At 47.0% G+C, this 26,494-nt stretch overlaps 1 protein-coding gene across 1 annotated transcript in view; it reads right to left on the bottom strand.

The window, feature by feature from the left end:
* Nucleotides 1-2,217: 2,217 nt before the first annotated feature.
* The window catches only part of zgc:153031 (uncharacterized protein LOC557552 homolog), a 28,174-nt gene continuing 3,897 nt past the window's right edge, over nt 2,218-26,494 (bottom strand). The window contains exons 3-6 of the mRNA XM_038781277.1: nt 19,561-19,657; nt 11,216-11,342; nt 7,248-7,363; nt 2,218-2,321 (exon numbers count right to left, since the gene is read on the bottom strand). Of these exons, the coding sequence (XP_038637205.1) occupies nt 2,237-2,321; nt 7,248-7,363; nt 11,216-11,342; nt 19,561-19,657 (425 nt within the window). The 3' untranslated portion in view covers nt 2,218-2,236. The remainder of the gene's footprint in view (nt 2,322-7,247; nt 7,364-11,215; nt 11,343-19,560; nt 19,658-26,494) is intronic.

Raw genomic sequence — 26,494 nt, 5'->3', positions numbered from 1 at the left:
GACTTGGATGAGGGAGTTGAAGGGTGGGTCAGTAAATTTGCAGATGATACGAAGATTGGTGGAGTTGTGGATAGTGAGGAGGGCTGTTGTCGGCTTCAAAGAGACATAGATAGAATGCAGAGCTGGGCTGAGAAGTGGCAGATGGAGTTTAACCCTGACAAGTGTGAGGTTGTCCATTTTGGAAGGACAAATCTGAATGCGGAATACAGGGTTAATGGTAGGGTTCTTGGCAATGTGGAGGAGCAGAGAGATCTTGGGGTCTATGTTCATTGTTCTTTGAAAGTTGCCACTCAAGTGGATAGAGCTGTGAAGAAGGCCTATGGTGTGCTAGCGTTCATTAGCAGAGGGATTGAATTTAAGAGCAGTGAGGTGATGATGCAGCTGTACAAAACCTTGGTAAGGCCACATGTGGAGTACTGTGTGCAGTTCTGGTCACCTCATTTTAGGAAGGATGTGGAAGCTTTGGAAAAGGTGCAAAGGAGATTTACCAGGATGTTGCCTGGAATGGAGAGTAGGTCATACGAGGAAAGATTGAGGGTGTTAGGCCTTTTCTCATTAGAACGGAGAAGGATGAGGGGCGACTTGATAGAGGTTTATAAGATGATCAGGGGAATAGATAGAGTAGACAGTCAGAGACTTTTTCCCCGGGTGGAACACACCATTACAAGGGGACATAAATTTAAGATAAATGGTGGAAGATATAGAGGGGATGTCAGAGGTAGGTTCTTTACCCAGAGAGTAGTGGGGGCATGGAATGCACTGCCTGTGGTAGTAGTTGAGTCGGAAAATTTATGGACCTTCAAGCGGCTATTGGATAGGTACTTGGATTAGGGTAGAATAAGGGAGTGTAGGTTAACTTCTTAAGGGCAGCACGGTAGCATTGTGGATAGCACAATTGCTTCACAGCTCCAGGGTCCCAAGTTCGATTTCGACTTGGGTCACTGTCTGTGTGGAGTCTGCACATCCTCCCCGTGACTGCGTGGGTTTCCTCCGGGTACTCCGGTTTCCTCCCACAGTCCAAAGATGTGCAGGTTGGGTGGATTGGCCATGACAAATTGTCCAAAATTCTATGATTAACCTAGGACAAAAGTTCGGCGCAACATCGTGGGCCGAAGGGCCTGTTCTGTGCTGTATTTCTCTATCTATCTATCTAAATATGTATATCATAGAATGTACAGTGCAGAAGGAGACCATTTGGCCAATCGAGTGCAACGGCCCTCGGAAAGAGCACCCTGCGTATGCCCATGCCTCCACCCTATCCCCGTTACCCCACCTAACCTTTTTGACACTAAGGGGCAATTTAGCGTCGCCAATCCACCTAACCTGCATACCTTGCATATTTGCAGCAAACACAACTGATTAACTATTATCTAATTCCAATTCCCTGTTTTAATTTGCCCCCCCAACATCCTCTACACACTCATATATAAGACAGACACAGCGGGGAAGAAAGGGTAAAAAAATTAATGAGTAAACAGGCAAGAGTCTTTGTTTCAGATGGTTGTTTCCAGCACCTTACTCCTTTTCAAACTCTACTTTCAGTCCAGTCCAAGGCTTTACTGTAGATTTATTCAGGCCTCTGTAGTTTCAGAAACACAACACTCACAGCCTTTCTGCAGAGAGACCGAGGGTCCTGATCTGTGTTTACAGCCTGTAATGATTTTCCTGTAGATCCATTCATCCAGGTTCTCTGCAGTTCCAGAAATACAGCACTCACAGTCTTTCTGGAGAAACCATGGAAGAGAGAGAGTCCTTGTGGTTCCAAGAGTCAAACTGAGCTCCTTAGGACTCTGAAAATCATTCCACGGGGACAGGATCCAATCACTATCTGCTACAGGGCAGAGTACAGCCTTTTGAGCCAATTCATTGGCCCCCAGCTTCAGGGAAAAGACAGAGGAATGGAATTAGGCAAATTGCTCAGTACATGCAGAATGGGCTGAATGGCCTCCCTCAAAGTTGTAACTATTTTATAGTTTTATTTAATCGTATAAATTCACCCCAAATATATTAGAGGCAATTGATCTTTTTGAGATCAATCCTTTTGTTCAATGAGATTTAAAAATTACTCACTCACTCCCTCACTCACCCTTCGGATCCTCCTGATCCAATATTCCAAAAAATATCGGAATTTTCTCAGAGATTCCTTAACATTCACTTTAACCTTAAACTCTCAACACACCATAAAATTAACACACTTGTACCTCAATACTAGTCACACACAGTTCAATAATTAGTTTTATTGTTTGTGAACCTTTTTGAAAACTTGGAATTTGTATTTGATGCCATTTTCCTCTTGGATTTCACTTGGAACTCCAGGATACCTAATTGAAACAAAAAGATAAATGCAAAGACATGTGACTATGAACATAACCAGAAAAACTGAAGCCCACTTCTTGTGGAAAGAGCTGCATCTCATTTAGTTTTACACTAATTTGCATCTTACAGACTTGCAGCATCAAAGAGGTAGGTTTGAAGGAGATTTTTGATGATCGAAGAGGTGAAGCATTTTAAAGGAGGGAACCCAGAGTGTAGAGACAAGATGGTTGAACTGAAAGTAGAGTGGAGGCAGGAGAGAGGAGCAATACCTGAAGTTAGAGCCAATTTGTACTTGTAATACAGAATACCGAGGATTCGGCTGTAGTATCTCAAAAGAGAGATACAGAAGAGGGTGGCCATTCAGCCCAATCATTCACAGAAACCAATGCTGGGAGTTTCCTCAGAGGTTCTCTCTGATCAGCTGTAGAAGATGGATGGAAACCCTTTTACACAATGTATCTGAGGTTTCCACCAAGGTTATCACAGCAAGTCAGGAGGATGCCCCAGGAAATTCTCAACGTTAGGGTTTTAAGTACTTCCTAACATCAATCCTGGACTTGTCAAAGGCAGCAGGTGGCGCAGAGGGTTAGACCTGCTGCCTCAGGGCGCCGAGGTCCCAGGTTCGATCCCGGCTCTGGGACACTGTCCATGTGGAGCTTGCACATTCTCCCCGCGTGTTTGCGTGGATTTCGCCCCCACAACCCAAAGATGTGCAGGGTAGGTGGATTGGTCATGCTAAATTGCCCCTTAATTGGAAAAAATGAATTGGGTACACTAAATTTATTTTTAAAATCCTGGACTTGTCTTTTTACTATTGAGTACTGTTATGGGCCAGGGCTTAGAAACTCCAACGTATATTATGGAGTTCACCTGACCTACAACCTGTATGTTGAATTTGGCTAGGATGAGCACAAAAAACTTCGCCTCAGGTGTGATACATCAGACTCCCTAGTCACTTTAATCAAAACAAAATTTATTCTAAGAATATAGTTAACATATATATATAAACACATGGCAAGAACTTTTATCAATTACAAACATAAAGACATTACACAGCTACAGTAATCCGTGTATAACACTTAATGAATTCCCCCTTTACAGCAGCATTACGGGATTTGTTTGGGCGCACGGGACTCCGAGGGTGAGGAGGGTCTTTTTGGAGCGGGGCAGGGATAGAGAGGGGCTGGCGCTGCCCAACCTCTCTGGGTACTATTGGGCGGCTAATGTCTCGATGGTACGCAAGTGGGTAATGGATGGGGAGGAGGCAGCATGGAAATGGATGGAGATGGTAACGGTGCCTGAAGGCACTGGTAACGGTGCCGTTGACGTTCCCTCCAACGAGGTACACTACGCGCCCGGTGGTGGCGGTTACCCTCAAGATTTGGGGGCAGTGGAGGCAACACAGGGGGGAAGTGGGGAGCTCTGTGGAGGCCCCGCTGCGGGGGAACCACCGGTTTGTCCCAGTGAACATTGATGGCGGGTTCCTGGAGTGGCACAGGGCGGGCATAAGGAAGTTGGGAGACCTGTTCATTGATGGGAGGTTTGCGAGCCTGGGTGAGCTGGAGGAGAAGTTTGAGCTCCCCCCAGGTAATATGTTTAGGTACCTTCAGGTCAAGGCGTTTGCTAGGCGGCAGGTGGAGGGGTTCCCTTTGCTGCACCCGCGGGGGGTAAGGGATAGGATGCTTTCAGGGGTGTGGGTCAGGGATGGGAAGGTGTCTGACATCTACCAGGTGATGCAGGAGGTGGAGGATGCGTTGGTAGAGGAGCTGAAGACTAAGTGGGAAGTGGAGTTGGGGGAGCAGATTGAGGAGGGGACATGGGCGAATGCCCTGGAGAGGGTGAACTCCTCCTCTTCATGTGCAAGGCTTAGCCTCATCCAGTTCAAGGTACTGCATAGGGCTCATATGTCCGGGACGAGGATGAGCAGGGTTTTTGGGGGTGAGGACAGGGGCATTAGGTGTTCGAGGAGCCCAGCGAACCATGCCCATATGTTTTGGGCATGCCCGGCACTGGGGGAATTCTGGCAGGGGGTGGCGAGGTTGGTGTCGAGGGTGGTAGGGCCAGGGTCAAGCCAGGCTGGGGACTCGCGATATTTGGGGTTGGGGTGGAGCCGGGAGTGCAGGAGGCGAAAGAGGCCGGTATTTTGGCCTTTGCGTCCCTAGTAGCCCGGCGGAGGATCTTGTTGCAATGAAAAGATGCGAGACCCCCAAGTGTGGAGACCTGGATTAATGACATGGCGGGATTCATTAAGCTGGAGAAGGTCAAATTCGCCCTGAGGGGGTCGGTACAAGGGTTGTTTAGGCGGTGGCAGCCTTTCCTCGACTTTCTGGCTCAACAATAGGGAACTAGGTCAGCAGCAGCGGCAACCCGGGGGGGAAGGGGGGGGGGGGTTCAGGGGGGTATTGTTTATGTAAATTTAATTTATTGTTCATCGGATTTGGGGGGAGTGGGGGGGGGCTCGTTATAGGCATTATTACGGGTCCGGGGGGTGTTTATTATTGTTATTATTATTGTTTTGTTGTTATACATGTTTCAAAAATTTCAATAAAAATTATTTTTTTTAAAAAATGAATTCCCCCTTTAACTGTTCCAATTCAGTAATAAAATCCAATAAATCAAAAACCCGTATTCAAGGGAGTGGCCTAGCACACTGTATTCTCACTTGAATGGGGCTCGTCCTTTCTCTAAGGGTCTGATCCAGTCACAACCAGCAGATTCAAACTCCTTCCAGAAAGCAAATTATATATTTTAGTTATCAAAGCAGGTAACCACAACCAATGTTTTGTACTGGAACAATTTAGAAAATGAAAATAGAGAGAAACAGGCAAAACACGTCTTTTCTCTTTCTGAGTCCAAACTGAAACTAAAACCCCAAACACCTCACAGCCACAGCCCAGCTCCACCACAAAATAGCATCACTAAAGCCATGTGATAAGACAAAATCCTTTCTTAAAGAGACACACACATGATAGTACCCATATTCCATTGCCTCCCTCATTCTGCGCCAGCATTGGGTTTAGCCATTTTGTGTCCTGCCTAAATTAAATCCTTTCAAACTTGAACCAAATTTCCTCCCCCTTAACAGAGTACCAACCTCATTCTCCCCACCCACATCCTGCCCCCAGGAATGAGCTGTTTCCAATATGCTCCAGTCCTGTCTGGATACGGTATTCGAGGAGCAGAGTTCACATGCCAGCCAATTAGCACCCTATTCTCACTCAGTATAAATTGTTGTATACTTTGACATTTGGTATTCTTTGTCTATCCTGGTGAGGGCACGACAAAATGCTTTGAGAGTACTGTGCTGGATATCCACAGCTAGGCAACTTGGCTCAGTCTCCCCTATGTTTTATACAATGTTCTCCTACAGTGTTAGCATCACCCATCAATGTGTTCCAGCCTCTCCTAAAGTTCATTCATTATATGTTAAATTCCATCTGCACATTTGTAAACACATCACCCTCAGTTCCCTTTCCCGATCGCTAAAGAAATCTGTACAATGAAGGCATTGTCCCTTATTTTGTCACTTAATAGACACCCTCTGCCTGGTATTTCTAGGACATTATGTGGGAGCTTTCACGATGGGTTTCAGTAATTCAAATGGGACTGCAAGTGTGTGAGTTAGCCAGCAGAGAGATGATAATGTTCAGATTCAACAAGATAATTTGCAAGTTTTTGTTGATTTTAACCCCCGCCATGCCTATTATGGTCGCAAGATCCTCTCCTCACCTCCTCTTAGGTTAAAACCGCACTCCCCATCCACTCTCACATCCTCTAATCTCACAGTTACCAGCACCCAGCACCTCCACGCTCCTGGCTGAAGTGTATCTTACATTATTTCATAAGGGTTGAGCATCCTGCCTGGGACACTGCACACAGCACATCTACATCTAAGACAAGATTCAGGACCTGAACAGGAAGTAACATTTCCTGGAGGTAAATTAGTGTATTTAAATGTTGTAAAGGAAGTGTTTCTTTAGTTATGTATCATTTAATTTGTATTTTTCAATAAAAGCCTAAACATAGCTCGTGTCAGTTTCATGATCATTAGTTTTCTACCATCATGCTATGGGTAGGTCAACTAGATATTTCCTTTTTATGAGATTAGGAATTCATTTATTTTAAATTAAAGCATATGGGATTTATTTAAGATAAAATCAAATTACTGCAGATGCTGGAATCTGAAACAAGGGGCCGAATTCCACGGGCGGGACGCGAACCATGCAAAGGTCAATTGACCTCGGGCGGGAATTTCCAGTCACTGGGCAGGCGCGGCTGGAGAATCCCACCCAAGGTCTAAGCTCAGATTTCACCTTTTCCCCAATAAATGTTTGAAACTTACAGCTACAGCCAGTGTCTTACTCCACTATTTTTTTTTCAAAACCGCACCCATATGATGATGTTGAGGATATACAAGGAATTCCTTTCTAGGGGCGGGTTTGTTGTAATTCTAATTACCTTTCAAACGTTGCTCTCAGCCAAGATAAGCGGGAGAAAACGGTTGACAACTGTTTTTTGCTAACTGGAAAAGCCGACTGGGCAACGATTATTCCCAATCGGCAACAGCTTGCAACTGGGAAAAGCCAACTGCCCATTAACTGGACTCAACTATTTTCAAGTGGGCTCCACTCCCAGTTGACAACTGCGTCCCTGTTCCAGATTCACTTTTCTTTTCCTTCTGGTAAAGCAAAAGGAAAGATTTATTTTTTTATAAATTTAGTGTACCCAATTCTTTTTTTTTTTCCAATTAAGGGGCAATTTAGCATGGCCAATCCACCTAGCCAGCACATCTTTGAGCTGTGGAGGAGAATGTGCAAACTCCACACAGGCAGTGACCCAGGGCTGGGATTGAACCTGGCTCCTCGGCGCCATGAGGCTGCAGTGCTAACCACTGCGCTGCATGCCGTTCCTGGAAAGATTTTAATTCTTACTCATCAAGCAGCTTGAATGTCACCCGGTCAAATTCTGGGAAGAAAGTTTCAGCGTTGAATTTATCCATGATATTTGTGAGATTAAGCTGGTCACAGTTTGGATGTTTCAAGGCCTCCTGTGAACAGAAACAGAAAATTGATCATTGTGACTCACAGGATAATAACTGCTGGGCTCTTTACAATGGAGATTTGAAAATATATATATAAACTTTATTTCACATAATTTTCCTATTCAGTTACTGGAAATGTGAACTGGTTGGAACACTCATGCTGATGTTCAAATAAAATGCTGTGATTTCGTTCATTTCTCAACTTGACTCCAGTAAAATTGCCTGCTTAAAACTAACCCGCCATTAGTTTGTGATTATACAGCAGAAAACAAGTAATCCTCATCATCTGATGTTGTAAAGAAAACTAGGACAGCTCACTGCACAATACAAAATGTAGAATTGTATTGTGCAAAATCCTATTGTGCAAAACAGCTCAACTAGTTTCTAGCTGGGGGTGGGGTTTGGGGCAGAGGTTTGTGCTGCAGAATTGGCAGGGCCAGAACAGTGATCCTGATTAAAAAGTAAATACTGCAGATGCTGGAGATTTGAAATAAAAACAGAAAATGCTGGATAAATTCAGCAGGTGTGGCTCATCTGTGGAGAGAGAAACAGAGTTAAGGTTTCGAGTTCTTATGGTTCTTCAGAACTGGAGCAACACAGAAATGCAATTAATTTTATGTTGTCGTAAAGGAGGGGGGGGGGAAGAGTCAGGGTCAGGTGAAGTAAAAAAACAAGGGAGATTGAATTACAAAGATGCCATGGAGCAAAACAGACTTGGAATGGTAGCTTTAAAGGACCAAAACATCGGGTCAGAGTAGGTGTCAATAGCAGAATAAAGGTCAGTGCTGTCTGAAAGCAAAATGTGCACCAGATACACACTAGTACTAGAGGGAGACAATGATTATCTTGATTTGCTTTGGTTCCCAAGTGTGGGGTGTTGGTGGGGGGATGGGACGTTTCGGCGTGGCCAGTTCGGCGTGGCCGATTCGGCGGGGCCAGTTCGGCGTAGCCGATTGGAATGGGACGTTTCGGCGTGGCCGATTCGGCGGAGGAGTTTTTCGGCGGAGGGACGTCAAATTAGTTATAGTCGCAAAATGTTTGTGCAGCCCATTTCTTGCATCTTTTCCTTCCAGCCGCCTCAGATATCGTGTTTGTGCACCAAACCGGGTCTGACTTTACACAGCCGGTGTTACTGAAGATATTGTGACTTTACACAGCCGGTGTTACTGAAGATATTGTGACTTTACACAGCCGGTGTTACTGAAGATATTGTGACTTTACACAGCCGGTGTTACTGAAGATATTGTGACTTTACACAGCCGGTGTTACTGAAGATATCGTGTTTGTGCACCAAACCGGGTCTGACTTTACACAGCCGGTGTTACTGAAGGTATCGTGTTTGTGCACCAAGCCGGGTCTCTTAAAGAAAGTGATCTACAATGTGTTAAGTCAGACAGCAGTGTACATCACTGGGCAGCTGCTTCAATACTTTCAGTAACACCGGCTTTCTTTAAGAGACCCGGCTTGGTGCACAAACACGATATCTTCAGTAACACCGGCTGTGTAAAGTCAGACAGCAGTGTAGATCACTGGCGAACTGGTTTAATGTTGGTGCCTTTCTTTAAGAGACCCGGTTTGGTGCACAAACACGATATCTGAGGCGGCTGGAAGGAAAAGATACAAGAAATGGGCTGCACAAACATTTTGCGACTATAACTAATTTGACGCCGAAACGTCCCTCCGCCGAAAAATTCCTCCGTCGAATCAGCTACGCCGAACTGGCCACGCCGAATCGGCCACGCCGAACTGGCCACGCCGAAACGTACCAAACCCTTGGTGGGGTGGGGTAAGACATGTTAAAGGAGGGATGGTGTTAGAGTGGAGCTTCCCACATATTCTCCCCCCCTCAAACTTTTTTTATCCTTTATATCATCACCTCTCCCCAGGAGATCATGGTCTTGGGGCGAGGGGGGGGGGTATATTGCAATGTGAGGGGGAAGTTGACTGAACAGTGCAACATTGGAAATTTCCTTGAGGCTCTGTTTTGTTCCACCAGAGTATCTTTGGTTGAGGTTTGGTGGACATTGCATTTAGAATCAAGACAAAATGACCGCCTGTGCTGTAGCCAGTCTTGCCCAGGCTGCCTCACTGTATGAGCTCCTCAGTTAGTCCCACCCTCTCACCTTTCCACGTACCCGTGGAAGTATTTTCTCGTCAATCATCCAGGTGCCTTTTTTTACGTCACACTCTCAGGTAATACATTCAGATCCTAACCACTCACTGAGTAAAAAATGTTTTCCTCATGTTGTCGTTGATTCTTTTGCGAATTAACTTAAATCAGTGTCCTCGGGTTCTAGACTCTTCTGCCAATGGGAACAGTTTCTGTCTACCCCATCCAGAAGACCCCTCATTGATTTGAAAACCTCTGGCAAATCTCCTCAGCTTCTTCAATCCACTTTCATAACTGAAGTCCCTCATTCTTCTGAATTATTTCTATATCTTCTGTAATATCTTCGGCCTCCTCGAACAGGCGCCGTAATGTGGCGACTAGGGGCTTTTCACAGTAACTTCATTGAAGCCTACTTGTGACAATAAGCAATTATTATTATTATTATTATATTATTATTATCTTCATCTCCTTCCTGAAGTACAGCACCCAGAACTGGATCCAATACTTCAGCTGAGATTGTACCAGAGTTTTATAAAGGTTCATCATAACCCCCTTGCTTTTGTACTCTACGCCTCTCTTTAGAAAGCCCAGGATTCAATATGCCTTATTAACCACTTTCTCAACCTGTCCACCCACGTCGACGCTACCACCAAGAAAGCAGAACAGCGCCTATACTTCCTCAGGAAACTAAGGAAATTCAGCATGTTCACATTAACTCTTACCAACTTGTACAGATGCACCATAGAAATCATCCAATGTGGCTGCATCACAGCCTGGTGTGGCAACTGCTCGGCCCAGGACCGCAAGAAACTTCAGAGAGTCGTGAACACCGCCCAGTCCATCACATGAACCTGCATCCCATCCATTGACTCCATCTACACCTCCCGCTGCCTGGGGAAAGCGGGCAGCATAATCAAAGACCCCTCCCACCCGGCTTACTCACTCTTCCAACTTCTTCCATCGGATAGGAGATACAGAAGTCTGAGAACACGCACGAATAGACTCAAAAACAGCTTCTTCCCCGCTGTTACCAAACTCCTAAATGACCCTCTTATGGACTGACCACATTAACACTACACCCTGTATGGTTCATCCGATGCCGGTGCTTATGTAGCTACATTGTATGCCTTGTGTTGCCCTATTATGTATTTTCTTTCATTCCCTTTTCTTCCCATGTACCGAATGATCTGTTGATCTATTGAGCTGTTCGCAGAAAAATACTTTTCACTGTACCTGGGTACACGTGACAATAAGCAAATCCAATCCAATCCAATCCCTGCTTAAATCCTTAATTTTTTTATTGCCTTCTCTCAATCTTTCTGACCAAAAATGAATCATTTCACTGTCCGTCTATTCACCCAGCCTGTCTGTGTCCTCTTGAAGTCTATCACTATCCGCGTCACAGTTCACAACACTTCCAAGTTCTGTGTTGTCTGCAAATGTTTAAGTTGTGCCCTGCACACCCAGGCTTTGGCCTTTAATATAGATCTACACTGAGTGTAAAGCTGAAGGAATACACAACGTTGCAGAATAGGAGGCTAGTTCGAGTGAGAACAGACTGGCTCATCACCAGAGTCTGTCGGTTCCTCCTGTAGATAGCAGGCTGTCTGGAGAAGACGCCAGGAACTGGTGTCAATGCAAAGCCCACATCTCCCCTAACCAACAGGAGAGCAGCTAAATTGCGGAACACTGACACAAGCTGATCTGATAAACATTAAATGATTGTAATTGTTTTTTCATATTGTTACCTCAAAGGGTTTGACGCCTCCTATAACCCATATTGTTTCAATCTCGTCACTCAGGGGAGGGACTGAACCCAATTCAAGAGCACTGGGCAAATCTCGGCAGAGATAGTCTGCATTCTCAGGCACAGAACTGATTAGAAAAAGATAAAGTTGGAGTCATTAACTTTCCTAGTCTAGGTTGTAACTTATAGAATTAAGTCATTCTTGAAATACTTATCTGCGTTTAAATTATCCGTTGTAAGATTTGACTGTCAGTACTTTGCGCTTTGCTCAATGTACAGCAGTGATGGGCAAACTAGGCTAGTGAGTGGGCTGCATGAGTGGCCCTCCTTCATCTCAGTGGGCCACAAGATTGAAATTGGGTTTGTTCACGAACCATGACCCCATGAATAAGATGTTTTGTTTAAGGCAGTAGCTGCCATGTATATTTGAAGCTGCTGTTTATACATTTTCCAATTACCATTATAGTTTTCAGTAACTCTGGAAGTGGCGTGTGGTCCATCGCTTCGGTAGGTTGTTTGGAATAAAAATGCTGCAAAGTCTTCCACAGTTGAGCGACCGGCCGGCTACTTTTGCTGCTTGTTTTGGTTCTTTCTGGTCTCTGACCTAATCTATATAGCACTGTCCGATTAAAGCCAATCTGGTACCATGCTTTGTTACATGTAAGGCAGGTAATCTGTGCTTCTTAATTCGGTTACAGTAGAGGCTTTGGAAGAAGGCTAGAAGTCATCCAGAAGTTTTACAGAAGGTTTATTGAGCAACACAACTTAAATAACTGCGTGAGTTCTTACTTTAAGAAAGATTACAACTTTACTATACACTACAACTAGGCCTGATCACACTAGCAGCCCTGAGGTAAATCTCTGGCTCTGTTCTCCTCACAATCTAATCCACCCAACAGCCCAGAGGGCTGCTTGCTTCTCCCTTTATACACGCCAGTGCCCCCCTTGTGGTCTTTCCATTACCCATCAGCCCCTTCAGTGCATACCCATGTAAAGATCACTACATAAGACTAAATACATTTTAATCCAAGCCAAATATTTCACAATGAGTTACAGAAAATGCTGAATCAGTTATATATTAATGGAATTATCATCAACTACAAATGATAAAAACAAAACAAATATTTACACTTTGAACGCACGGCTCTCACAGTCAATGTTGTGAGCAATCAGCACACACCTCACTTCACTTCCTCTTGCTTTACATGTGTGTTATTTCAGTCAGGAAAAAAACTATGTGGACGGATTACAACAGAATGGGGCAACCCTGCACGTGGGCACCAGTCAACAAAATGTCTGATGGGCCGCAATCAGAACCCTGATGTGGCCCCCTGGTCAGAGGTTGCCCATCACAGACGTACAGGAATTAAGTAGGAGATGTTTTAGCCTCAGGGGCCGTCTATTGGAGAATGATGGCAATGGTATTTTCTCAATTAACAGATGGACCTCAGTTAGTTTTACTTTGACAGTGATATTTGTTATCAAAGAAATACACGTGGCTGAAAAAAAGAGAGGTTATGGAAGCTCGGGATCTTCCCGCCATTTCCGCCAGCAAGATATTACATATCACCCTGCAGTGGGTTTCCCGCCACATTGGTGGGGTGGGGGAGGGTGAGGGCGTGGAAATTCCCAGCCAAAGTGCTTTACAGCTCTTCTTCCGAGATGTCGCCCAAGCAGTGGTTCAATTCTTGGGCTCTCTGAGACATAATGGGTGGGACCTCGCCCGCTTTAAAAATAATTGTGGGTCGGGTCCATTTCCAGGTCCCGGTTGTGCACCTGCTGGCAACAATCTAACTGAGCACCGCTGCCGTCGAGTGAATCTCCACCTTGAGGCGCCCTCTGAAGAGGTTTGAACTTTTAGAAAATTAAGAATTGCCTGGCCATTTGTCCACTGGGCAGTTTGCCGTTCCCTGTAGCTCTGTTTGGGGAGCAGTTCACTGGCCAACCGCCTGCCAGTCTTTGGCCTCAGGGGAGAGGTTCCTGTCCATCAGCAACGGCGTTGTCTACCTTTCACTGTTGGGGTCATAACCACTGCTGGTTCTACCCCACCTGTGGCAAGATCTGCCAAAGAAAGCATCCTCTTATGGTCCCTCTTATGGACTGACCTCATCAACACTACACCCCTGTATGCTTCATCCATTGCCGGTGTTATCTGGTTACATTGTGTACCTTGTGTTGCTCTATTATGTATTTTCTTTTTAATTTATTTTCTTTTCATGTACTTAATGATCTGTTGAGCTGCTCACAGAAAAATACATTTCACTGTATCTCGGTACACGGGACAATAAACAAAATCCAATCCAAATCCAATCCAATCCAATCCAGAGGTGGTGACACATTGGCCCACCCACATGATAATAATAATAATCGCTGCGCCGCTGCCGCTCCCTCCGACGAGGTATACCACGAGCCCGGTGGTGGCAGCTACCCTCAAGATTTGGGGGCAATGGAGGCGGCACAGGGAGGAGGTGGGGGCCTCAATGGGGTCCCCGATACGGGGGAACCACCGGTTTGTTCCGGGGAGAATTGATGACAGGTTCCTGATTGGCAGGTGTCAGGAGGCTGGGGGACCTGTTCATAGACGGGAAGTTTGCGAGCCTGGGTGAGCTGGAAGGGAAGTTCAGGCTCCCCCCGGGGAACACCTTTAGGTACATGCAAGTAAGAGCGTTTGTCAGGCGGCAGGTGGCGGGGTTCCCCCTGCTGCTGCCGCGTGGGGTCCAGGACAGGGTGCTCTCGGGGGTATCGGTTGGAGAGGGGAGGATCTCGGAAGTATACCAGGTGATGCAGGAGGTAGACGAGGCCTCGGTGGAGGAGCTGAAAGATAAATGGGAGAAGGAGCTGGGTGAGGAGATTGAGGAGGGGACGTGGGCGGATGCCCTAGAAAGGGTGAACTACTCCTCTTCGTGTGCGGGGCTTAGCCTCATACAGTTTAAGGTACTGCATAGGGCTCATATGACCCGGACAAGGATGAGCCGGTTTTTTGGGACCAGGGACAGGTGTATTAGGTGCTCAGGGAGCCCAGCAAACCATGTCCACATGTTCTGGGCATACCCAGCGCTGGGGGAACTTTGGAAGGGTGTAGCAAGGACGGTATCGAGGGTGATAGGATCCAGGGTCAAACCAGGCTGGGGGCTCGCAATGTTTGGGATTGCAGTGGAGCCGGGAGTGCAGGAGGCAAAAGAGGCCGGTGTTCTGGCCTTTGCGTCCCTAGTAGCCCGGCGGAGGATTCTTCTTCAGTGGAAGGATGCGAGGCCCCCAAGCGTGGAGGCCTGGGTCAACGATATGGCGGGGTTTATTAAATTGGAGAGGGTGAAATTTGCCCTAAGGGGGTCAGTGCAGGGGTTTTTCAGGAGATGGCAACCATTCCTAGATCTCCTGGCAGAACTGTAAAAACAAAAGGTCAGCAGCAGCAGCAACCCGGGGGGGGTCTCTTTGTTTTTGTTTTGGGTTGAATATCTGTTTTTTGCCAATGGCGGGCGTTAATTTATTGTTTCTCTTTTGTATTGACGGGGGGGGGGGTTCTGTTTTTTGTTTTTTTTTTGTTCTTAGAATTTTCTGTTATTGTTTTCTTTTTTGTGAAAATGTGAAAATTTGAATAAAAATTATTTTTATAAAGTAAATAATAATAATCGCTTATTGTCACGAGTAGGCTTCAATGAAGTTACTGTGAAAAGCCCCTAGTCGCCTACTCGCGGATCGACTTCTTTGTGGTGGGGAAGGCTTTGCTGGCTGGGGTTAAGGGGTCGGAATACTCGGCAATTGCAGTATCAGATCACACGCCACATTGGGTGGATATGGTACTGGAGAAGGGGGTAGCACAGAGGCCGGGGTGGAAATTGGATGTGGGGCTTTTGGGGAGCCAGGGTGGACAAAGAGGAGAGGTTGGAGCGGCAGAGGGTAATAGATGAGATGTTGGAGGTAGATAGGAGTTATGCAGAAGATGGGGACCCAGCGAAGCTGGAAAAGAGGAAGGAACTACAGGCAAGCTTCGACCTACTGTCTACCAGGAAGGCGGTGTGCCAACTGAGACTAGCAAGGGGTGCAGTTTATGAACATGGAGATTAAATTGGGTATGTTAGCAGGTCAGCTCCGAAGGAAGGCAGTGGCAAGGAAAATTCTTCAGGTGAGGGAGAGGGCAGGGAAGTTGGTGGTGGCTCCGGAGCTGATTAACAAGGTTTTTGAGGAGTTTTATGAGAGGTTGTACAGGTCAGAGCCACCTGGGGGAGACCGTGAGATGCAGGAATTTCTAGATGGGTTGGAGTACCCGAGGTTAGGGGAGGGGGCCAGGGCTACATTAGAAGGAGCAATAGTGGAGCAGGAGATAAAGGATGCGATTGGGAGGATGCAGTTGGGGAAGGTGGCAGGACCGGATGGGTTTCCGGTGGAATATTATAAAAAATTCAAGGATAAGCTGGCACCCCTGATGGTGGGGATGTTTGAAGAGGCGATAAGGAAGGGGGTGTTTCCACAAACCTTGGGGCAGGAATCAATTTACTGTTGCTAAAAAAAGATAAGGATCCGACGGAGTGTGGGTCGTATAGGCCCATATCACTTCTGAATGTGGACACAAAAGTATTGACGAAGGTGGTGGTGGGTAGGCTGGAGGAGTGCCTCCCGAAGGTGATAGGTGAATATCAGATAGGGTTCATGAGAGGGAGGCAGCTTTTTTCGAACATTAGGAGGGTTTTGAACGTCGTTATGGCACCAGCGGAGGGGAAGGACACAGAGGTGGTTGTGGCATTGGACACCGAGAAGGCGTTTGACCGGGTGGAATGGGGATACTTGATGGCAGTTCTGGAGCGGTTTGGGATTGGACCAAGATTTGTGAACTGGGTAAAGCTACTATATAAGGAGCCGAAGGCGAGTGTCCGCACAAACAATATCAGCTCGAGATACTTTTCTCTCCACCGTGGAAAGAGGCAGGGATGTCCTATGTCCCCCCTGCTGTTTGCGCTTGCGATTGAGCCGTTGGCCATCACATTAAGAAGTTCGGGAGCATGGAAAGGAATAGTGCGGGGGGTTGGGGGGGGGGGGGGGGGGAGAATAGAGCTTAGTGTGTCCTTATATGCCGACGACTTGCTGTTATACATGTCGGAACCGAGTCTGTCGATAGGGGAATACTACTGCGAGTATTTGGGTCTTTCTATGGGGACAAGCTGAACCTGGACAAGAGTGGGAATATTTTGTGGTGTCTCGGCCGGGGGTGGGGGAAGGGTTGGGGGGGCTGCCATTCCGTAGGGCAGGGACTCGCTTTAGGTATCTGGGGATGCAGGTTGTCCGGGAGTGGGGGATGCTTCACAGATACAACATCTCTAGTTTGGTGGGGAGAGTGAAAGCCTATCTGGCAAGGTGGGGTGGTCTCCCTCTGTCACTGGCGGGTCGGGTACAGGCGGTTAAAATGAACGTGTTGCCGCGATTTCTGTTTATTTTTCAATGCCTACCGATTTTCCGGCCAAAGGCTTTTTTCAGGGAGATTGAGGGAAGGATTACCTCGTTCATTTTGGAAGAGAAGGTGGCCAGAGTGAGAAAGGTGGTGCTACAGAGGGGAAGGCAGGCAGGGTCTCCGGGTCTCCCGAACCTGATGTACTATTACTGGGCGGCGAATGTGGAGAAGATGCGGAGCTGGGTCAGAGGGGTTGATTCCCAGTGGGTCAGAATGCAGGAGAGATTGTTCAGGGGGTCGGGACTGAAAGCACTAGAAACAGCACCGCTCCCGATAGCTCTGGGGAAATACTCAGGGAGTCCGGTAATAATAGCTTCATTGAGAATTTGGAGGCAGTTTCGCCGACACTTTGGGTTGGGGCAGGGTCAAGGGAAATGCCGATTCGGGGGAACCACAGATTTGAGCCATGAGGTGGGATGGAAATTTTCTGAAATGGGAAGAGAAGGGGATTAAGACGTTAAAAGATTTGTTTCTTAGGGGTCGGTTTGCAGGATTGAAGGAGCTGGAAGCAAAGTATGGGCTGGAGCAGGGAGAAATGTTTAGCTACTTGCAGGTTCTAGATTTTGCCAGGAAGGAGATACAGAGCTTCCCGGTGGAGCCGGCCTCCACATTGCTGGAGGAGGTGCTGACGACAGGGGTACTGGAGAAGGGGGTAGTGTCAGCGGTGTACGGAGCTATTTTGGAAGAGGATAAGGCACCACTGGAAGGGATCAAAGTAAAGTGGGAGGAAGAGTTGGGAGAGTTTATAGAGGAGGGGGTCTGGTGTGAGGTGCTCCGGAGAGTGAATGCTTCCAACTCGTGTGCGAGGTTGGGGCTAATACAGCTGAAGGTGGTGTACAGATGACACCTCAAGTGGATGAGCCAATTCTTTGAAGGAGTAGAAGATGTGTGTGAACGTTGCGGGGGAGGCCCCCTCTAATCACGTTCATATGTTTTGGTCCTGTCCAAAGCTACATGATTACTGGAAGGAGGTTTATCGGGTAATCTCCAAGGTGGTGCACGTGAAACTGGACCCGGGTCCCCGAGAGGCCATATTCGGGGTGTCGGACCAGCCAGGGTTGGAAACGGGGGCGGAGGCAGATATCGTAGCCTTCGCCTCATTGATTGCCCGAAGGCAGATCCTGTTGGGATGGAGGGCAACCTCTCCACCCTGTGCCCTGGCGTGGTGGGGGGACCTGTTGGAATACTTGACTCTTGAGAAGGTTAAGTTTGAACTGAGGGGAAGGACGGAGGGTTTCTACAATTCATGGGCATTATTCATTATGCCCTTTCAAGAACTGGATAACATCGAACATTAGTTGGGTGGATGGGTGGGAGGGTTGGGGGGAGGGGGGGCTGTGTATATTAAGGGTGACTATGGGTATTCCCTGATCCCTTTTTGTCATTTGTTTATGTAAACATGCGGGCTAATGTTTGGGGTTTGGTGGGAGGATGGGATCGTTGTTATGGGGATCGACATATTTGTTGCTGATTATTGTTTATTGTTGATGGATGTAAATTTGGGAGAAATGTGAAAAAGGAGGAGAATAAAAATATTTTTTTTAAAAAGGCCCTGGTCGCCACATTCCGGCGCCTGTTCGGGGAGGCTGGAACGGGAATTGAACCCGCACTACTGGTCTTGTTCTGCATTACAAGCCAGCTGTCTTAGCCCACTGTGCTAAACCAGCCCTGGGATGCTATCCTTTTCAACTTTCCTCTCAGTCTTGCCTTCGGGGGGGCAGAGTGAGTCTGGGAAGATTCAGTCCGATGGGTAAGACTTTATCTAACTCAAAACCAGCCTACGAGCAGAATTAAAATTGGGCCCATAATAATTTTACACTGCCTGATGGGTCAAGAATGCTGCCTGAACATTGGGGGGGGGGGGGGGGGGGAATCTGTCTTCAAGGATAATCCATCACATGGAGCAGTTTCCTCATTGGTTGAGTCTCAAACCTCTTTGACACTCCACTGAAGTCTCGCCATTTTGGATTATTAATTTATCAAAGGGCTGTCGGTCATCTGACTTATTTTCCCCAACTTTCACCCAAAATGCATCTGAAAAATGGCTGCTACTTTTATATTTGGAGTTCATGACAGCAGCAGGGAAATGGGGAAGTGTCATTCTTTTCAACAACCTTGCTGAAGAAAGGAAGGTTAGCCATGGGCTGTCATGGAGCAGGGTTGCTGAGCTCAGGTGACAGGTGGGCAACACTTCAAACAAAATTACAATTCAATCCATTAAAAATTTACATTACAAAAATTTAAAGGCCTTCCTAACCCCCCACCCCCCCCCCCCACCCCCCCCCCCCCCCCCGCCCCGCCCTCCCCACCCAGTTCACTGGAAGTTGTCAGTTTTCCAGTGAAAATTACAGAATTCCTACAGTGTAGGAAATGAAATGAAAAGAAAATCGCTTATTGTCACAAGTAGGCTTCAAATGAAGTTACTGTAGAAATCCCCTCGTCGCCACATTCCGGCGCCTGTTCGGGAAGGCTGGTACGGGAATTGAACCGTGGTGCTGGCCTGCCTTGATCTGCTTTCAAAGCCAACGATTTAGCCCTGTGCTAAAAGGAGGCCATTCGGCCCATCAGTTCTGCACCAACATTTCGAATAGCACTCTACCTGCCCTCTCCCCCCTATCCCCGCAACCTAACCTACACACCTTTGGACTCTAGGGGCAATTTAGCATGACCAAACTACCTAACCTGCACATCTTTTTATTATGGGAGGAGACCAGAGCACCCAGAGGAAACCCACGCAGAAACAGGGAGGACATGCAAACTCCACACAAAGAGTCATCCGTGGTTGGAATTGAAACCGGGAACCTGGCAATGTGCTAACCACTGTCCCACAGTGAGAATGAAGGTGACACCATTTGCGTGCTTTTTAAGTCAAATTTCTCTATATTGAGTCATGTGCAACTTACCTCAATGTTCTGCTTAAAACTACAGTGTAGCAATTTGGCAAAGATGAACCACCTTTGATGGCACTTCTTCTACCGCAGATCACTAGGTTTTTCTTGCCTGAAATTAAAATAGTGGAAAATGACCCTCGTGATCTGTTTCATTCGAATGCCCGCAGCACAGCAGGAGGCCATTCGGCCCATTGAGTCTGCTGACTTTTTTGAAGAATGACACACAGTTAGTCCCACTAGCCACTCATTTCTCCATTGCCCTGTAATTGTTCTCTCTACGGGTGCAAAGCTAATTCCCTTTCGAAGGTCACGATTGAACCTGCCTCCACCACACTCCAGACCCTAACCACTCGCTGTGGAAAAAGGTTTTTCTTCCGGTCACCATTGTTTTTTTTTGCTATTCGCCTTATATCAGTATCCTCTGGTTCTCAATCCTTCCAACAATGGGAACAGTTTCGCCCTATCGATTCGTTGATTTTGACCATCCCCATCAAATCCTTCTCTTCTCGAAGGAGAACAACACCTTTTAGCTCTAATCTCTCCTCGTAATTCTTTGACCCTCACAGCCATTTTCAGAATTTTTTCTGAGTCCACTCTAAAACCCTCACATCCTTCCTGAATTCCAATGCTCAGAATTGATCATAATGGGGCGGGGAGGGGGGGGGGGGGGTTCTGTCCCATCCTTTCCCCCCCCCCCCCCCCCCATCCCCACACACACACGCACACACACCGTGTTTCTCAACACTGGAGGCAGCCCAGCGGTGGCAGACAGCCACATTGTCTGGTCCCACCAGTGTCATTGGGGTTTCCCATTGGATCCATCTCACGCCACTGGGAAACCCGGTTCTTCCGGAAGATCCTGCTGGCCATGGCCGGATGATATCCCCACAAAAAAACACCTCAGTTGAGGCTGAACGAGTTTTTTAAGAGTCTGGTAACAACGGGGAAGAAGCTGTTTTTGAATCAGTTAGTGCGTGTTCTCAGACTTTTGTATCTCCTGCCCGATGGAAGAAGTTGGAAGAGTGAGTAATCCGCGTGGGGGGGTGGGGGGGGGGGGGGGGGGGGGGGTCTTTGATTATGCTGCCCGCTTTCCCCAAGCAGCAGGAGGTGTAGATGGAGTCAATGGATGGGAGGCAGGTTTGTGTGATGGACTGGGCTGTGTTCACCACTCTCTATAGTTTCTTACGGTCTTGGGCCGAGCAGTTGCCATACCAGGCTGTGATGAAGCCAGATAGGATGCTTTCTATGGTGCATCTGTAAAAGATGATCAGAGTCAATGTGGACATGCCGAATTTCCTTCGTTTCCTGAGGAAGCAAATGCGCTGTTGTGCTTTCTTGGTCGTGGCTCCGAAGTGGGTGGACAAGGACAGATTGTTGGTGATGTGGACACCTAGGAATTTGAAGCTGTCAACCATCTCCTCGGCCCCGTTGATGCAGACAGGGGTGTGTACAGTCCTTTGCTTCCTGAAGTCACTGACCAGCTCTTTAGTTTTGCTGACATTGAGGGAGAGAGTGTTGTTGTTACACCACTCCACTAGTTTCTCGAAATACCTCCTGTATTCTGACTTTGATTTGATTTGATTTATTATTGTCACATGTATTAGTAGACAGTGAAAAGTATTGTTTCTTGCATGCTGGACAAACAATGCATACCGTACATAGGGAAGGAAGGAAAGACTGCAGAATATAATGTTACAGTTATAGCAAGGTGAAGAGAAAAGATCAGCTTAATACGAGGTAGGCCCATTCAAAAGTCTGATGGCAGACGGGAAGAAGCTGTTCTTGAGTCGGTGGTACGTGACCTCAAACTTTGGTATCTTTTTCCTGACGGAAGAAGGTGGAAGAGAGTATGTCCGGGATGCGTGGGGTCCTTAATTATGCTGGCTGCCTTTCTGAGGCAGCGGGAATTATAGATAAAGTCAATGGATGGAGGCTGGTTTGCGTGATGGACTGGGCTACATTCACAACCTTATGTAGTTTCCTGCGGTCTTGGGCAGAGCAGGCTCTATACCAAGCTGTGATACAACCAGAAAGAATGCTTTCTAAGTTGGTGAGGGTCGTAGCTGACATGCAAAATTTCCTTAGTCTTCTGAGAAAGTAGTCGTTGGTGGGCTTTCTTAACTATAGTATCGGCATGGGGGGACCAGGACAGGTTGTTGGTGATCTGTACACCTAAAAACTTGAAGCTCTCGACCCTTTCTAATTCGTTCCCATTGATGTAGACTGGGGCATGTTCTCCACTACGCTTCCTGAAGTCGATGACAATCTCCTTCGTTTTGTTGACATTGAAGGAGAGATTATTATTGTTGCGCCAGTTCACCAGATTCTCTATCTCATTTCTGTACTCTGTCTCGTCATTGTTTGAAATCCGACTCACTATAGTGGTGTCATCAGCAAATTTGAAAATCGAGTTGGAGGGAAATTTGGCCACACAGTGATAGGTGTATAAGGAGTATAATAGGGGGCTGAGGGCACAGCCTTTTTGGGCAGCGGTGTTGAGGATGATCGTAGAGGAGGTGTTGTTGCCTATCTTTACTGATTGTGGCCTGTGGGTTCAGCATCCAATTGCAGAGGGAGGAGCCGAGACCAAGGCTACGGAGTTTGGAGATGAGTTTCATGGGAATGATGGTGTTGAAGGCTGAGCTGTAGTCAATAAATAGGAGTCTGACATAGGTGTCTTTGTTAACCAGGTGTTCCAGGGTAGGGTGCAGGGCCATGGAGATGGCGTCTGCTGTGGACCTGTTGCAGCAGGAAGCGAACTGTAGTGAATCAAGGCAATCTGGGAGGCTGGAGTTAATTCGTGCCATGATTAATCTTTCAAAGTACTTCATAATGATGGATGTCAGAGGCACTGGACGATAGTCATTAAGGCACGCTGCTTGACTTCTTTTTGGTACAGGGATGATAGTCATCTTCTTGAAGCAGATAGGGACCTCAGATTGTTGTAAAGAGAGGTTGAAGATGTCTGCAAATACCCCTGCCAGCTGATCCGTGCACGACCTGAGTGCTCGTCGGGGTACCCCATCCAGGACAGTGGCTTTCCGTGGGTTGACCTTCGAGAAGGCTGCTCTGACGTCTGTAGTGGTGATCTCAGATACAAGTTCATCCGTGGTCTTCTGGGGTGGAGGGCTCGCTCTCGCTGACTTCTTGCTCAAAGCGGGCATAGAATGTGTTGAGCTCATCAGGGAGGGGTGCGTTGGAGCCGACAATTTTACATGCTTTCATCTTGTAGCCTATTATGTTTTGCAGACCTTGCCATAGACGGCGGGGATCCGTGTTGCTAGCCTGGGACACAAGCTTGGTCCGGTACTGTCTTTTGGTATCTTTGATGGATTTCTTTAGATCATGTCTGGCTTTATTGTAGAGGTCAGGGTTGCCTGACTTGAACGCCTCAGACCTAGACTTCAGCAAACAGTGGATATCCTGTTCATCCAGGGTTTCCGGTTGGGAAACACGCGGATTTGCTTCTTTGGCACATAGTCTTCTACACACTTACGAATGAAGTCAGTTACTGTAGTGGCGAAATTCGTTCAGGCTGGTCACAGAGTTTTTAAATACTGACTCTAAGCAGTCCCGTAGGAGATCATCCGATTTCGCAGACCAACAATGCACGACTTTCTTTGACGGATTCTCCCGCTTCAGTTTTTGCTTATAAGCCAGGAGCAGGAGCACAGACCTGTGGTCAGATTTGCTAAAGTGTGGGCGGGCGATAGAGCAGTTGGCATGTTTGATATTTGTGTAGCAGTGGTCCAGGATGTTTGGGCCTCTGGTGGAACAGGTGACGTGTTGGTGGTAACTTGGTAGTATGCCCTTGAGCTTTGTCTGATTGAAGTCCCCAGCTACAATGAACAAGGCCTCGGGATGTTTCGTTTCAAGGCTACCTGTGGTGGTGAATATTTCATCCAGTATGATTTTCACGTTCGCATGGAGTGGGATGTAAACTGCCGTCAGGATAACGGAGCTGAACTCCCGCGGAAAGTCGTAGGGGCAGCATTTTAGAGTCAGATATCCTAGGTCCGGGGAGCAGAAACTCGCTAGTGTTGCAACATCTAGGCACCAGGAGGTGTTGATTAGGAGGCAGACCCCACCTACCCTAGCCTTGCCTGTGACCTCCGTATGGTCCATTCGATGGATTCAGAAGCCCTCTGGTTGTAGGGCACACTCCGAGACGCAGGAGTGAGCCATGTCTCCGTGAAACAGAGAACACAGCAGACTCATCATTGTTCGAGATCCGACCCACAATTATTGTGTCATCAGCAAACGTAGATGGAGTTGGAGCCAAAGTTTGCCATGCAGTTATGAATGTGTAGGAAGTATGGTAGGGGGCTAATTACACAGCTTTGCGGGGCCCCGGCATTGAGGACTATCGTGGAGGAGGTGTTGTTGTTTACCCTACTGATTGTGGTCTATGAGTCAGAAAGTCGATGATCCAGTTGCAGAGGGAGGAGCCAAGTCCTAGGTTTTGGAGTTTTGATATGAGCTTGGCTGGGATTATGATGTTGAAGGCGGGGCTGTATTGAATAAATAGGAGACTGATGTAGGAGTCCTTGTTTCAAGATGCTCCAGGGATGAGTGTAGGGCCAGGGAGATGGTGTCTGCTGTGGACCAGTTGCAGCGGTATATGAATTGCAGTAGGTCTGGGCAATCTGAACTGCTACCTTTAACAATTCATGCACATATACTCCAGGCCCCTGCAAACAGGGAAAGAGACCTGCTTCCATCAAGAGCACTGCCCACCCTCCCTCTCCACCCCCATTCCTGTGGCACCAATCCACCCTGTGCACCCCTCCTCCCCCACTTTGTATTGTTCTCCCTCCCTATCAGTAAATAAATACACCTCCAGGGTCTCTGCTCTGACACTCCCTTTAGCATTGTATCCTTTATTTTATATGGCACCTTCTTGTTTTTTCTACCAAAATGTATCACTTCACACTTCTCTGCATTAAGCTTTGTCTGCCAAGTATCCGCCCATTTCACCAGCCTGTCTCTGCCCTAGTGAAGTCCATCACTCTCCTCACTATTCATAATCTTTCAACGTTTGTGTATCTGAAAATATTGAAATTGTGACCTGCATACCCAAGCACAAGCCATTAATATAGATTAAGAAAGGCAGTGGACCTCATTTCATTCCTTGAGCCCCAATAAATCCAACTCTGTTTCCTGTTGCATTGGCAATATCCAGTGCCTTCAGCCATTGCTTGATATCATGTGGAGTGAATCGAATTGGCAGAATGCGATCTCTTTCATCATCCGGGGAACACTGGTTCTGTTAGGCCTACTGCTTCACCTTGTGGGAATGTATCACATCTTTATCTGAACTATCCTCCATTTCAGTTTTACATGTGTGATCATAGAATTTACAGTGCAGAAGGAGGCCATTTGGCCCATCAAGTCTGCACCAGCCCTTGGAAAAAGCATCCTACTTCGAGGCGACTCAAAACTGATGAAGCTTTGGAGGAATATCGGGAAAGTAGGACAAATCTCAAACGCGCAATAAAGAGGGCTAAAAGGGGTCATGAAATATCTTTGGCTAACAGGGTTAAGGAAAATCCCAAAGCCTTTTATTCGTATATAAGGAGCAAGAGGGTAACTAGAGAAAGGATTGGCCCACTCAAAGACAAAAGAGGGAATTTATGCATAGAGTCAGAGGAAATGAGTGAGCTTCTTAATGAGTACTTTGCATCGGTATTCACCAAGGAGAGGGAGATGACGGATGTTGAGGCTAGGGATGGATGTTTAAATACTCTAGGTCATGTCGGCATAAGGAAGGGGGAGCCTTTTAATGCCTAAAAGGTATTAAGGTGGACAAGTCCCCAGGACCCGATGGGATCTATCCCAGGTTACTGAGGGAAGCGAGGGTTGAAATAGCTGGGGCCTTAACAGATATCTTTCAGCATCCTTGAGCACGGGTGAGGTCCCGGAGGACTGGAGAATTGCAAATGTTGTCCCTTTGTTTAAGAAGGGTAGCAGGGATAATCCAGGGAATTATAGACCTGTGAGCTTGACGTCAGTGGTAGGCAAACTGTTGGAGAAGATACTGAGGGATAGGATCTATTCATATTTGGAAGAAAATAGAATTATCAGTGATAGGCAGCATGGTTTTGTGCAGGGAAGGTCATGTCTTACAAACCTAATAGAATTCTTTGAGGAAGTGACAAAGTTAATTGATGAGGGAAGGGCTGTAGATGTCATATACATGGACTTCAGTAAAGCATTTGATAAAGTCTCCCATAGCAGGTTGATGGAAAAGTGAAGTTGTATGGGGTTCAGGGTGTACTAGCTAGATGGATAAAGAACTGGCTGGGCAACAGGAGACAGAGAGTAGTGGTGGAAGGGAGTGTCTCAAAATGGAGAAAGGTGACTAGTGGTGTTCCACAGGGATCCGTGCTCGGACCACTGTTGTTTGTGATATACATAAATGATCTGGACGAAGGTATAAGTGGTCTGATGAGCAAGTTTGCAGATGATACTAAGATTGGTGGAGTTGCAGATAGCGAGGCGGACTGTCAGAGAATACAGCAAAATATAGATAGATTGGAGAGTTGGGCAGAGAAATTGCAGATGGAGTTCAATCCAGGCAAATGCGAGGTGATGCATTTTGGAAGGTCTAACTCAAGAGAGGACTATACGGTCAATGGAAGAGTCCTGGGGAAAATTGATGTACAGAGAGATCTGGGAGTTCAGGTCCATTGTACCCTGAAGGTGGCAACGCAGGTCGATAGAATGGTCAAGAAGGCATACAGCATGCTTGCCTTCATCGGACGGGGTATTAAGTACAAGAGTCGGCTGGTCATGTTACAGTTGTATCGGACTTTGGTTAGGCCACATTTGTAATACTGCGTGCAGTTCTGGTCGCCACATTACCAGAAGGATGTGGATGCTTTAGAGAGGGTGCAGAGGAGGTTCACCAGGATGTTGCCTGGTATGGAGGGTGCTAGCTATGAAG

The sequence above is a fragment of the Scyliorhinus canicula genome, chromosome 20 (assembly GCF_902713615.1).
Source record: "Scyliorhinus canicula chromosome 20, sScyCan1.1, whole genome shotgun sequence".
NCBI classification, from domain to species: Eukaryota; Metazoa; Chordata; class Chondrichthyes; order Carcharhiniformes; family Scyliorhinidae; genus Scyliorhinus; species Scyliorhinus canicula.
The sequence above is the reverse complement of the archived record's forward strand: the minus strand, read 5'-3'. Positions and strand labels throughout refer to the sequence as shown.